The sequence below is a fragment of the Callithrix jacchus genome, chromosome 15 (genome assembly GCF_049354715.1).
Source record: "Callithrix jacchus isolate 240 chromosome 15, calJac240_pri, whole genome shotgun sequence".
NCBI classification, from domain to species: Eukaryota; Metazoa; Chordata; class Mammalia; order Primates; family Cebidae; genus Callithrix; species Callithrix jacchus.
In genome coordinates this window covers 13,931,327-13,946,774 of record NC_133516.1, presented here as the reverse complement: position 1 = coordinate 13,946,774, position 15,448 = coordinate 13,931,327, and the positions used below count along the sequence as shown (strand labels likewise).

Here is a 15,448-nt window from a genome sequence, read left to right as displayed (position 1 = left end):
TATAATATTTACTATAAAATGTGGGTCCAGTGTGACAATATAGTTCTGGCATGTGTTTATGACAAGGGTGGTCTGGAGAACAAAGAGGTCTTAAAAGGTTACATTCTGGGAAAAAGAAATCTTTATAGGTCATTTCTATATTTATATCAGTACATTTCACTGTAATATACATAATTTAAAAGCAAAATTGTGAAAACGACCTCATGCTGGGACACATATAAATTATAGAATGCAAAAGGGAGCTCAAAGCTTCTAGCACAGCATGCACTGACCCACTAGCTCTTCAAATTATTTTCCAAGGATGTCAGCTAGATTCTTCAGCAATGAATAAATGCTGAGGTTTCTCTTAAGTTGTTTGCAAACTATGAAAGAAGAGCACACTTGGGCACCCATGTAAATTTGTTTTTCAAGACGCGTCCTAGAAAAGACGCGATGACCACTTTTTTTCCTATTGTATCATGTATGTGGGTGTTTAAAATTAAAATCTTTATTAATTGAGCACTGCTTTAAAATATGAATAATGCCCTAAACAGGAGAGTCTATAAATCATCTGTTTGCCTTTCCTCAGTGAGAAAGTAATAAACAGCTTCTCAGAAGGTAAAAATTACTTTTGCCACAGAGTGAAGACAGAATGTAACTTATACAATATAAATACAGTCCTTTAAAATGTTCTCTTATCGCCTAATATTCATGAAAAAAGACTGTATCATTTGGGACCCAGGCATCAGTCTGAATAAATGTGAAGATCAAGCAGATCTTTGAGAGCCTCTTATCAGGTAACCACTTCTTCTGGAAAAACTAATTTTTTCAGTTGTATCTGAGCTACTGTGCATCAAAATAACTGTTGCTCCCTCCTTTTTCAATGGGGATCTGATAAAGTGAGGTGGGTATGAGAAAAGCCTTGATTAGTGTTAGATACAGAAGAAAAGGCCTTAAACTTGAAATCAGCAGATCTGGATTAATTCTAGTGGCTCCCATTTCAAAATGGAATAAACCAAGATAAGTTATTTGATCTTTCTGAGTGGCAGTCTTCTCATGAGAAATATGAGGTATTGCTACTTCCCTAGCTTAAAATGCACAGTTAGAGATCAAAAAAAGATAATGAACGCTAAAGTGCTTTGTAAACTGTTGAGAACTATACAAGGACATTAGGTAAGGAAGTCAACTAATATTTAATGGGCACGTACTATGTTTTAGATACTGCACTGGGTGTTGTAGATAACATTGTGAACAAGGGAGACATGATCTCTGCTATTATAAAACTCACAGCCTGGGGGTAAGCTAATAGGAAGGCAGGGGTCAAAAAGAGTTTATATTTACAGGTGTGATTGGGGCTGCATGAGGGTGGAAAGGCAAGGGAGAAAAAACTCCCAAAATACTCTAGGAGATAAAGTGGAGAGGATTTAAAGTGGATTAAATACTAGGACTGCTGAGGAAAGTAATGAGGAATTCTACCCAACAGTTTAAGGATGAAGTTATACCAACTGTCTACAATCTGTTCCAGAGAACAGAAGCACTTTTCTGTTAACTCATTCTCTGAGACCAGCATCACCCCAATACTGAAACCAGACAAAGAGGTTACAAGAAAGAAAACTATATGGAGGTGCAAAAATCCTCAACAAAATATTAGCAAACTGAATCCAATAATGTGTAAAAAGCATTATACATAACAACCAAGTAAATGGAATTTAACCCAGGTATGCAAGGGTGGTTCAACATTTAAAAATCAATTAATGAGCTGGGTGTGGTGGCTCATGCCTGTAATCCCAGCACTTAGGGAGGCAGAGGCAGGAGGACGGCTTGAGACCAGGGTAAGACTTGCCTGGGCAACACAGGGAGAACCCATTCTCCACAAAAAAAGGAGGGGGGGAGACAAGAAAAATCAATTACTGTAATCCATCACATCAACAGGTTAAATAAGAAAAATCATATGATCATATTAGTAGATGCAGAAAGCATACTTGATAAAATCCAACACCTCCTCATGATAAAAACTGAGCAAACAAGGAAGGGAGGGGAACTTCCTCAACTTGAACCCGACAGCTAACAGCATACTTAATGGCGAGAAACTAGATGCTTTTCTCCTAAGACAGGAAATAAGGGAAAGATATCCCCTCTCACCACTCCTGTTCAACACTGTACTGGAAATTCTAGTTACAGCAGTAAGAAAAGAAAAGGAAATAAAAGATACACAGATTGGGAAGGAAGAAGTAAAACTGTGTTTGTTTGCAGATGACTTGTTTCAGGGTTTTTTTTATTGTCTATATAGAAAATTTCAAGGAGTCAACAGCAACCCCCCACCGAAAAAAGCCCTGAAACAAATAAGTGATTAGAGCAAAGTTACAGGATACAAGGTAATTACACAAGTCAATTGCTTTCCAATATGCTGGCAACCAACAGTTAGAATTTCAAATTAAAAACACACTGTTTGCATTAGCACCTGAAAGACGAATATTTAGATATGTATAATAAAATAGACATAAAGTTTGTATAAAGAAAATTGTAAAACCCTAATGAGGGAAAGGAAAAAAGATCTAAAAAATGGAGGGATCGTTCATGTTTATGAACAGAGAGATTTGATATTATTATAACATTACTTCTTCATTTGATCTATAAGTTCAATGTATTCCCAATGAAAATTCCAGCAAGTTACTTTGTAGATATCAACAAACTGTTTCTCAAGTTGAAAGTAGAGAGGGAAAAGACAAGGAACGGCCAACACGATAATGAGGAAGAACAAAGCTGCATGACTGTCACTCCCTGACTTTAAGATCTATGATAAAACTACAGTAACCAAGACAGTGATGGTATTGGTAAAGGAATAGAAAATAGATCAATGTAAAAGAATAGAAAACCCAGAAATAGACCCATATGAATATGGCCAACTGAGCAAAGGCAAATCAGTGGAGAAAGGAACAGTCCTTTCAACAGGTGACACTGGAACAACTGGTGCCAGCTGTGTACATCCACATGCAGAAAAATGAATCAACACTGACCATGCAGTCTCCCCCAAAACTAACAAAAAACACATCATAGCCCAAAATGTAAAATGCAAAAATACAAAACTTTTAGGAAAAAACATGGGAGAAAATCTTGGTAACCTTGAGTTTGGGGATGAGTTTTTACATATAACATTAAAAGCATGATCCATGGAAGGAAAAGTCAATAAATTGGACTTCATTAAAAGCAAAGCTATGCTGTGTGAAAGACACTGTTAAGAGAATGAAAAGGCCAGCCACAGAGTAGCGAGAAAATATTTGCAAAACATACATGTGATAAAGAACCTAATCCAAAATATACAAAGAATCCTTAAAACTCAACAACAAGAAAACAAACACTTCAAAAAGCACATAGAAGCTCAATAACACATGTTGTAAGAGAACTACAAATTACAACAATGAGACTACTACACATCTCCTAGAATGTCTAAAATCCAAATCACTGACAATACCAAACGCTGGCAAGATAGGCAGCAACAGGACTTCGATTCAGTGCTGGTGGAAATGTAAAATGGTATAGACATTTTGGAGGAGAGTTTGGTGGTTTCTTACAAAAGAAAGCAGTCTTATATAAGCCAGCAATCACATTCCCAGGTATTTACCCAAATGAGTCTAAAACTTCAGTCGACACAGAAGCTTGAATGTTCACAGCTGCTTTACTGAAAGCTGTCAGAACTGGAAGGCAACCAAGATGCTCTTTGACGGGTTTATGGATAGACAAAACTGTGGAACATCCACACGATGGAATACAGAGAGATATAAAGAAATGAGCTATCAAGACTCAAAAAGACATGGAAGAACTTTAAGTGCATATTGCTCAGTATGAAAAGACTACGCACTCTATGATTCCAGCTATACGACATTCTGGAAGAGGTAAAATTATGGGGAGAGCTAAAAAAAAATTAGTGGGCCAGGCATGGTGGCTCACACCTGTAATCCCCACACTTTGGGAGGTGAAGGTGGGCAGATCACTTGATGCCAGGAGTTCAAGACCAGCCTGGTCAACATGGCGAAACCCCATCTCTACTAAAAATACAAAAATTAGCTGGGCGCGGTGGTGCATGCCTGCAATCCCAGCCATTTAGGAGGCTGAGGCATGAGAATCTCTTGAACCTGGAAGGTGGAGGTTGCAGTGAGCAGAGATCATGCCAATGCACTCCAGCCTGGGCAACTCTATCTCAAAACAACAAAAAGAAAGAAAAAAAAAATTCAGTAGTTGCCAGAGGATATGGGTAGGGAGGGGGATGAACAGGCGGAGCCCAGGGGACTTTTAGGGCAGTGTTGGATATAATAACGGTAGATACAGGACATTACACATTTGTCAAAATCCATACAACTGTACAACAAAAAGGGTGATTCCTAATGTGAACTATGGACTTTAGTTAATAATTATAATGTATCAATATTAATTCGCCAATTGTAACAAATACACCACACTAATACAAAGATGGTAACAGCAGGCAAAACTGTGTGAGAAGGAGAAGGGGTAAAAGGGAATTCTCCGTACTTTCTGTTCATTTTCTCTGTAAATCTAATACTGCTCTAGAAATTAACAATAAAAATACTAAACCTGAATGAAAGGTCAGGTTGTATAACTGCGGCTTGCTGACTGATGCAATTCCAGGTAGAGTGACAGCTGGGTTGTTTCAGCGACACCTGGGTTGTTTCTAGCCAGCCTTTTTCTCAAGGAAAACCTGAAGCATCAAATCTGTTTAGGGTTTATTCCTCTGAGATCATTCAGTGTCTCAAGAAAATGAACCTCTGTCTCCTTCTTGGGAAGTGAGTGCATCTGATGGCTGCTGGAGGGGGAAGAGGAGCATGGGGAAATCCCATCAGCAGACTTCCCCGAATCCTCATTTTTAGCCCTGTGTTTTATCCCCGCCCCTTGTGTCTGAGTCTAGAACCTCTGTAGTTCAATTTCTCTTGCTAACAGACCAATGGCTTCCCAGGTCTGTAGCTGGGGTAACAATCTGGGAGGGTAAGAAAGGAACCTGGGGGACTACACACTTATACACAGACCTGAAACACATTCGCACCTCATCTCGTCTTCTGAGTTCTCAGCTCTCATGAGTTGGGATGAGAGAATCAGCTAGCTTCTTGTCAGTGTAACTAATGAAAGACTAGGTCACGGTGTCCTCTGCTTTGCTAACTCAGTGGCTGCTCTACTGTCTTCCCAGTATTTCTTGAAATCTCTCATGTGTTAATATAGTTTTTCGTGTGTCATTTTAATGCCTCTGCTATCTTTTCAATGGGGGGCTTAGCAAGCAGGAAAAATAAATGCTTATAGGTTTAACTATAACTTCATCCTTGACTTTTAAAACAAAATAGCTTTATAAAAGTCTAATTGACATAGATTTTGGTTAATTTTTACATAAGTAAATACTTGTGAAACAATCACCACAATCAAAATAATGAATATATCCATCGTTCTCCAAAATGTCACATCCTGTAGCAATCCCTTCTCACTTCCACCTTGAACCTGTATCATCTCACCCTCACCCCCAGACAACTACTATTCTGCTTTCAATCGACATTATAGATTACTTTGCATTTTCTAGACTTCCACATAAATGGAACCATACAGTATGTATTCTTTCTTGGCCTGGTTTCTTTCACTCAGCATAGTACTTCGGAGATCATCTACACTGTAGTGTGCTACAGACTGGATGGATGTCTGTGTCCCGCTCCCCAAATTCCTATGTTGAAGGACTTAGTTCCCAAAATTGTGGTACTGGGAGATGGGGTCTTTGGGAGGTAATTAGGTCAGGAGAGTGGAGTCATGGTGAGTTAGTGACCTTATAAGAAGAGACAGGAAAGTGCTTTCTTCCTCTCTCCCCTCACCATCCCCAATCACCATGTAGGGGTACAGTAAAAAAGCAGATGGCTATCTGTGAATCAGGGGGAGGTGGCTCACCAATGCCTGACCACGCTGGCACCTGATCTTAAGATGACCAGCCCCCAGAACTGTGAGAATAAATGTCTGTTGTCTAAGCCATTCAGTCTAGGGAACTCTGTTACAGCAGCCCGAGCTACAACATAGTGTTCATCAATAGGGGATTTCTTTTTATTTCTAAGCAGTATTCCAAGGTAGGGTAAACTGTAACATGCATTTCCATTTACCTGTTCAGGGACACCTGGGTTGTTTCTAGTTGTTGGCTATTACATATGAACAAGCCATAAACATTTGTTTACAAGGCTTTGTATATGCTTTTACTTCTCTCTCTCGAGTAAATATCTAGGAGTTTAATGGCTGGGTCATAGGGTAAGCTTATGTGAACTTTCAAAAAATGGTCAAACTGTTTACCAAAGTGGTTGTACCATTTTCTGCTGCCAGTGCAATGCAAGTGCATGCTCCACATCCTTGCCAGCATTTGGTATAGTTAGTCTTTTCAATTTGAGCCATTCTAATCTGTACGTAGTGGTATCACATTGTGGTTTTAATTGACATTTCCCTAATGAGTGATGACACTGAGTATCTTTTCATGTAAACTGTACCATATCCCTTCTTTGGTAGGGTCTGCTCAAACTTTTATGCCCATTTTTTACCGACATATGATAGTCCGATATATTTTGGGGGTACATGTGATATTTTGATTCTGTATATAATATCACAATCATTACAATGTATGTGTATAATGTAATGATTAAATCCGGTTAGCTGGGATAGCCATCACCTGAAACACTCATCTTTTTCCCATGTTGGGAACATTACGCATCTAGTTATTTTGCTAAGTATAATAAATTACTGTAAAGTTTGATCTCCCTTCTGTACCATTCAATACTAGAACTTACCCCTTCTATCTGAATGCCCACTTTTAATTGAATTGCTCATTTTCTTACTGGGTTTTTAGAGTTCTTATATAGTCTACACCCAAGTCTTTTATCAGATATAATTTGCAAATATTTACTCCCAGTCTGTGATGTGCCTTCTCATTCACTTAACAGAGTCTTTTGAAGAATGGAAGTTTTTAATTTTGAGGAAATCTAATTTATCAATTTCTTCTTTTATGGATCATGAATTGAATGTCACAGCTAAGAAATGGCATGGACCAAGGCAATAAAGATTTTCCCTTATCTTTTCTTTTCTTACATATAGTGTTTTAAATTTACATTTATGTCTATGATCCATCTTGAGTAGATTTTTAAATATTATGTATATGGTAAGGGGAAACATGGTTATTCAGTTGTTCCAGCCCTATGTGCTGAAAAGACTACCCTGAATTGCTTTGGCATATCTGTCCATATCTGTGTGGATATACTTCTGAAATTTCTATTCTATCAATCCTCTTACCTCACAGTATCATACAGTCTTGATAACTGTCGCATAATTGTAAGTGTTGAAATCAGGTAGCATTAATAACCCTACTTTGTTGTTCTATTTCTGAGTTTACTGGTTGTTGAGGGACTTAGCATATCCCTTCTCATTTCTGGAATCAGTTTGTTAATTTTTACAAATTTGCCTGCTGAGATTTTGAATGAGATGATGATGAATCTATAATTTATTGTGGGCAGATCTGATATCTTACTAATATTGAGTCTCCTGAGTCATGAACAAGACATACCTCTCCATTTATGCAGGTCTTCTTTAATTTCTCTCAGTGATGTTTTGGAAAGTCTAGAGCACAGGTTTTCTGTATCTTTTGTCACATTTATCTGTATTTCATTTTTGGATGCCACGTCTAATCTTTTGTTACTACTATACAGAAATAAAACTGATTTTCATATATTAATGTTTTATTCTGCAACCCTGTAAACTCACTTATTATTTTCAGTAGCTTTTTTTGTAGATTCCACTGGATTTCCCACAAAAAGAATCACGTTGTCTAAAACTAAAGACAATTACACCATGCCTTATTTCTTTTTGTTGCCTTGTTGCATTGGCTATAATCTCCAGTACAATGGTGAGCAGAAGTGAAAACAGACATTCTTGTCTTGTTCCTGATCTTAGGGAAAAGGCACTCAGTGTTTTACGATTAAGTACGATGCCACCTGTAAGTTTCGTAGACTCCCTTATATCAGGTTGAGAAAGTTTCCTTCTACTCCTAATTTCCTGAGAGCTTTTTTTATAAATAGATGTTGAATTTTATAAAATTCTTTTTCTATGTATCGTGAGTTGATCATATGATATTTTTGTTTAAAGACTGTTAATATGGTGAATTATATTAATTTTTGGATGTTAAACCTCACATTCCTAGGATAAACCCCACTTGAGCATACTGTTTTATCCTTTTGAATGTTGGATTCATTTTGCTAACATTTTGTCAAGAATTTTAAGAATTTTCGTATCTATATTCATGAGGGCTATTGGTCCGTATTTTCTTTTTTTTTGAGATGGAGTTTCGCTCTTGTTACCCAGGCTGGAGTGCAATGGCACGATCTCGGCTCACCGCAACCTCCACCTCCTGGTTTCAGGCAATTCTCCTGCCTCAGCCTCCTGAGTAGCTGGGATTACAGGCACGCGCCACCATGCCCAGCTAATTTTTTGTATTTTTAGCAGAGACAGGGTTTCACCATGTTGACCAAGATGGTCTCGATCTCTTGACCTCGTGATCCACCCGCCTCGGCCTCCCAAAGTGCTGGGATTACAGGCATGAGCCACCGCGCCCGGCCCCTATTTTTTCTTGTAATGTCTTTGTCTGGTTTTGGTATCAGGGTAGTGCTGGCTTCAAAGAATGAGTTGTGAAGTATTTACTCCTTTTCAGCTTTCTGCAGTAGTCTGCATAGATTTGGTATATTCTTCCATTCAATTGTTGGTAAAACTAATCAGTGAAGCCATCTGAACCTGGGCATTTCTTTGTAGAAAGATTTTTCACCACATATTCAATCTATAATATTAAAGATATAGGGTTATAAAATTTATTTATTCTTCAGTAACATGGTAGTTTATATCTTTCGAGAAGTGTGTACCTTTCATCTTAGTTGTCAAATTTAGTGGCATAAAGTTGCTTCTCTTTTTCTAGTTTTTTAAGGTGGAAGCTAAAGTCACTGACTTGAGGCCTTTCTCCTTTCTAGCACAGGTGTTGAGGGCTGTACATTTCCCATCAGTACTGCTTAACTGGCTATCTGCAAACTCTGTTATTTTTTCATTTTCATTCAGTTAAAAGTACTTTTTTACTTTTCTCTTTTAGTTATCCAGTACTCATTTTTGTCCTGTATCTCTTTTAACTACTTCTTTGATCCGTGAGTTACTTACAAATACGTTTGCTTCCAAATATTTGGGAGGTTTTTCCTGTTATCTTTCTGGTTTTATTTCCAATTTAACTCTACTTTGATCACAGGGTGTTTCGTTTTTCACTTGAATTCTTGTTTTACAGCTCAGAACACGGTCTCTCTTCATAAATGTTCCACATATATTTGAGAAGAATGTGTATTTTGTTAATTGATATGTAAATGTCAACTAGGTCAACATGGTTAAGAGTACTCAGAAAAAAATCTGCTGTCATCCGTATTTTCTTCCTCTACTCCCGATGCCCTCACCTGCTTTTAAGCTTCTCTGTTTATCACTAGTTTTGAGTACTTACGATAAGCTTTGTTGTCATTTTATTCATTTTTAAAAAAATATAGACACGGCCTTGCTCTGTTACTCAGGCTAGACTGCAGTGGCATGATCACAGCTCACTGTAACCTCGAACTCCTGGGGTCAAGCAATCCCCCCCAACCTCAGCCTCCTGAGTAGCTAGAACTATAGGTACACACCTCCACACTCAGCTAATTATTATTTTTTATTTTGCGTAGAGATGGGGTCTTGCTATATTGCCTAAGTTGGCAATATAGCAATTCTGGCCTCAGATTCTCTCACTTTGGCCTCCTAAAGTGCTTGGACTGCAGGTGTGAGCACCACACATGGCCTCTTCATGTTTCTTGAGTTTGGGTTTCATTGAGTTGTCTAGTTTCAGTCATTATTCCTTCAACATTTCTTTTCTGTTCTGTCTCCCTTTTCAGGTTCAAGTATGCAAATATTGGGCTGCCTGAAGTTGTGCCACAGCTTGCTGATACTCTGGTAATTTTTTTCCGATTCATTTTTCTTTACATGTTTCATTTTGGATAATCCATATTGTTATCTCTTCAAGCTCACTGATCTTTTCTTCTGTTTGGATTTCTTTGTCTGCTAATTCTTATATCCATGTCATATCTTGGTTTCATTTTCCAACTTCTCTGCCTACGGGATATATTTCGACTGAATATTAGACACGACACATTTTACTGCTGAGTCCCAGGTAATTTTGTATGCCTAAAGGTATCTTTAAGCTTTGACCTGGGATGCTTTTAGGTTACATGGAGACAGCTTAATACTTTCAGGTCTTGTTTTCAAGCTCAGTAAGACACAACTGAAGCCATTTGAGGCTGTTTCCCACCACTGACTATTCTGCAAACTCTACCCAATGTCCTGTAAACCACAAGGTTGTCTAGTCTTGTAGGAAGCAAGGGCACACAATCTTGGCCTTCAGTGAGTGTGAATACTGTTCCCTCACATCTTTCCAGGTGACTCTTTCCTGGCCTGGGTAGCTTCCTCGTACACACGTGCTGATATCTGAGGGGACCTTCCTCACATCTGTAGAGCTCTTTTTGTAGCTCCTTCCCAGTACTTTCCCGGCACGCTCTTGCCATGTTAGTGCCTCCTGACTCTTAGTTCCATCTCCTCAAATCAACGAGTATGTCAAAAACTGCTCGTGATCCCCTTTCCTGAACGATTGCCTAGAAACTCTGCCAAGACATTAAGCTGCTGCAAGCACAGGGCACATTTTACTTCCTGTCTCTCAGGAATCACTGTCCATTACTGCATGACAGTCACTATTCGACAACTACTATTTCATGTATTTTGTCCAGTTTTGGGTTGTTTCAGGCAGGAGGGCAAATACAGTCTCTGCTACTCCACCTTGGCCAGAAGTCAGATTCCTCAATCCTTGATTTTAATTCACTCTAGAAATATTTACTGAGTACCTATTATATGTCAGGTGCCTCTGGGCTAGTTGATGGCAACAGAGCACTAGGCAGAGTCTTATCTCTCAAGGTCCTTAGATTCTAATGGGAAACAAAAATAAGGTAAATAGACCTGACTCTGAGATGCCTCCTAAAACGCCAGCGTTGTCGTTGCTTTCCTTGCTCATTCATTTACTCATCAAGTTCATCTAGTTTTAAGAATTTCACTACCATTTCTACGTTGATGACTTCCAATTCTACATCTCCACTTCTTACCTCTTCCTATAAACTCCAGTCTTGGCTTCACCCACTGCTCATGTGAGCCATATGAACTTGATATTAGGTTCTTTTTTTTGAGACAGTGTCTCACTCTACCGCGCAGGCTGGAGTGCAGTGGTATGGTCACGGCTCATTGCAGCCTCACCCTTTTGGGCTCAAGTGATCTCCCACCTCAGCCTCCTGAGGACTAGAGGCACATGCCACCATGCCCAACTAATTGTGTGTTGCGGGGGAAGCGGGGGGAGAGACAAGGCCTCATTGGTTGGTTGCTAGGTTCTTTTTGTGTCCTCCTATATATAAATAAATAGTAAAAGTCTGGTGGATTCTATCACCTAAATAATTTAAAAATCCATCTTCTCCTCTATATAATCCATCTTCTCCTCTATATAATCCAATTAATTATATATGTAACAATATATAACCTTATCTATATATAACAATACATAACCCTATTATGTTCTATGTACTCTATACTTTCTGTTTTAATCCCTTCCAGTCTATCCTGTATAATGCAGGATAAGTGATCTTTCTAAAGAAAAACCTCACTCTATCATTCCTCTGTTTAAAATCTTGATGACAATTGATTTTAGAATAAAATCCAAACTCCTTATCATGAATTACAAAGCAATTAAAGACACAGTCCCTGCCTATCTGTCAACCTTCAGCTCTGTGATTTTTCTTTATTCTTATCCTATGTTCTGAGCACTTAAAACACTTGTAACTCCCCAAATGTACCACGCTTTCACCTCAGTCTTTCTGTATATAGAACAACCCTGCCTCCTTTCTTTCCATGATTTCTTTAGACTCGTTTAAGAATCAGCTCAGGCATCTCCTCTTCCAGGAAATCTTTCTGAATTCCCTAGTCTGTTTCAGGTTTACACTTTATCGGTACTCCTTGACCATATATAGTCATAAATACAACTCAATCTAACTTACTCAAAAAAGTTAATTATAAAAATGCGACGGTATTTCACAGGTCCAGGAAGAGGAGCAGGTAAGTCTACAGAGTCGCAATGGGGGACTCAGATGCCATCAGTTTTTTCTCTCCACATTGGTTCCTCTCCCGGTTTACATGTATTGAATCTTCTTTACGCACTGTATTTGTTTGTGTGTCTCTTTGTGTGTCTGCTACATTTATATCCTTCTCTCTACAGATTATGCTTTTCCACTATTCCAGTCCATGTAATGGAAAAGCAGGAACTGTCAGCTCCTGAAATTTGTACTTGATGTAATACAGAGACCTAAAGAGAGACTTGTCTTTTCCAAGTACAATTCTCACATTTCCTGGAAAGCACATTGATCGGTCTTGTTTAGGTCATCTGCTCACCCTGAGTCAATCGGCTGGAACCAGGAGGCAGGGTCACGCCTTCTCATGGCTGCTCCTGCTCTTATGCAGATTAAGTGTAGAAATGTAGGCATGGCAATCACCCTATGTGGATGCAGAGCAGATCATCCTAAAGGTGGCCACCACTATTACTTGTCTAGAGCCTTATGAATAGTTGAATCACAACATTTTTTGTCTCTTAAATAAGAGCTCTTCTGGGTTAAGAACTATGCCTTTCATCTAAATAGCATAACATATAATTAATATATTTAATTAATAATTAACTCCTCAAAAGACCAGGGACATAAGTAAAAAAAGCTCACATGAAATAATAAACAACATGAATCAGGAAGTGAGAGACTTAGGGAGTGGCCCAGGTTCTGCCGCTAATGATAGGCTAAGAACTCAACTTCTCTGTACTTCAGTTTCCTCTTTCTTCAGCAGAAATGCCTATAGTAGCCTTACCTACCTCAAGAGATTGCTGTGGGGTTCAAATGAAATGGTATCTGTGAAAGCACCTTGAAAATAAAAATCTATGTACAAATATACGGTAGCTTAATTACAGTAATCACAAACATGCAAATGAGAAGTTTCAGAAAGACTATATCTCTTTGATTAGTGGGAGTAAACAACCATTGAAAGTAGAAAATGGTAAGGAAATATTATAATGAATGCCAGTATAACTCAAAACAAAGAGAGGATTTTCAAATATCAAGAGATGACTAGATTCCAAAGTCTTGAAATATAAAAAGTTTCAAAAATCAAGTTTTTGCCAAGAGAAAAACATGTTTATGTTATAATTTACATATAATGTGTGGTTAAAGCTCAATGAGAGGCAAACTATAACACAGCGAGAATCCATTTGGCTTTAGGATTTCATTTCGTCTAACTTATTTGGAAAAGTATTCCTGCCCTTATGGAGATATTACTTTATCTATGATTAGAAACCTCATAAGTAATATGCTGCTTTAAAATGGATATGAGAAGCAGTCGATATCAAAGAATTATTCAACACATAATAATTACTAAGATCAAATGAAATAACACATGTAAAAATGTATTCTAAATGATGGTATACCGTGTAATGACAAAGACTACAGGATGTAGTCCTCTTTATCAGAAAAGCCCCAGAAGCTTAATATCAGATGGGACGTAGAGCCTGGGGAGTCTTAAAAGAGAGCTGATAGGAACATTCTTGATTGAATAAAAATCATTCGAAAATTCTAAGGACTAACGGCATCATATTAGTTTGCTGTGTGTGTGTGTATGTGTTTGAATGTACATGTGTGCCTATACATTGAGGAAAAGCAAAATGGATTCTAAGTATAATTCCTGTTGTTTCCCCAAGAATGCTCTGAGGTTTTTTTCTAAAAATATATCTTAGAGTATTTTGAGTGTTCTCTTTTGATGAAGTGGAAGGTTCAGGCCTTTTTGCTGAAAGAAACAAGCTGAAATGACGCTTCCTACAAAAGCTTTGGACACAAAGCCAGCTAGAATTTAGTCAAGGATGAGTATTCAAGACAAAAATAATTTTAGGATGAGTTAGAAAGCCTAAATAACAACCAATGCTTGGGAAATTCCTGTATCAATTTTTAGAATATCTTTTTCAGCTGTAGAGAAATAACTCCCTCCCAGTTAGCAAACCAATAGGAAACTTGTGTATTTGAATCCCAAGGCAACAGGGACTATCTGAAGATTGCATACCCTAAGTGAAAGTCACAAGCTTATGTTAGGCAAAGTCGTATCAATAAACTTACAGAAAATACTCAAGAATGAGGGTCAGAAGTTAGATATTTAGCTATTGCCAAAATTAGCTGCATTATGCTTGAGATCCATTTAAACAGTAGCCCAATTGGCTGTTATATAATTGTTAGTTGAAATCAACCAATATTTAATATTCACCCCTTCAAACTCACCTGTAAGATTCTTTGCAAGATTGATGGCAAGGCAATGAAGGCTGCCATGCTGTTTAAAACTTGCATGGTTAAAGATTTCAGAGCTGTTTTAACAGAACATTAATATTAAGGTTAGTTTAAAATAAGAGTTTTCAGATTTTCCTGTAAGTCTGTGGAAAACAGTGGATTTATATAGCTTCTTAGAAACTCAGCTAACCAAGGCCTATTTGATATTTTAAACTTTACTGGCAAGTTACAAAAGGTACAATTATTTAAAATAAATTATATAAGTGGAACAACGGAAAGAAACATGAAAGATGAGATCACCTACATGGTTTAATTAAGGAAAATCGTAAGAGTATGCTATTGGAAAAGGATATTACACTGATTGCTTCTGCAGACAAATACTGATGATCTAGGTGGACTCAGTCACTTGAATTCTGAAGAACTCACCTTCAGAGTGTAGATGAGGGACAGCTGAACTGGGCAGCTTCTGAGGGGCCATCATTGCCTCCAATAATGGAAACCAAAGTGCCTATGATGTCAGAGAAAATCAAAGAAAAACACGAGTGGTCAAAGGAAATGATGAAAAACAAAGTAATAACTAACATCAGCATAATGTTTTACAGGATGAAATGTACTTCTCACATTTGTTGGTAAAAATTAGAAAAATAAAAATGGAAATATTTGGGGGGAAAAGCAGATACCACAGCAAGAACAACTTCATCTTCTACCACGAAGCCTTGGGAAACATAAGGAGGCCACAGTTAAGTCAGTCTAGGCCTTGGAACTGAAATCTTACATGTCTCAGGAGACGGCAGGTTCAAAGAAGCTGAGAAAGAGCTTCCTGCTAGATTTTTATCTAAGCTATTAAAAATTTATCACTGATAAAGTTTAAAATCACCCTATTGCTGCATAAAGAAATAAGCACCCCTGCTAGCTGTTCCCCACCCAATTTTCTTTATCTATGTCAAGCAAGAAAAATAAGTAAAGGTTATCCCAAGTTTTTTTACGTCAAGCATTATCTTATA

At 37.9% G+C, this 15,448-nt stretch overlaps 1 protein-coding gene across 7 annotated transcripts in view; it reads right to left on the bottom strand.

Annotated features, from left to right (window-relative positions):
- The window catches only part of VPS8 (VPS8 subunit of CORVET complex), a 258,139-nt gene that overhangs the window by 62,890 nt on the left and 179,801 nt on the right, over positions 1 to 15,448 (bottom strand). For all 7 annotated transcript variants that reach the window (XM_035275299.3, XM_054246193.2, XM_078350390.1 and 4 more), the window contains 2 exons: positions 14,871 to 14,952; positions 14,439 to 14,521 (listed from right to left, as the gene is read on the bottom strand). In XM_035275299.3, the coding sequence (XP_035131190.1) occupies positions 14,439 to 14,521; positions 14,871 to 14,952 (165 nt within the window). The remainder of the gene's footprint in view (positions 1 to 14,438; positions 14,522 to 14,870; positions 14,953 to 15,448) is intronic.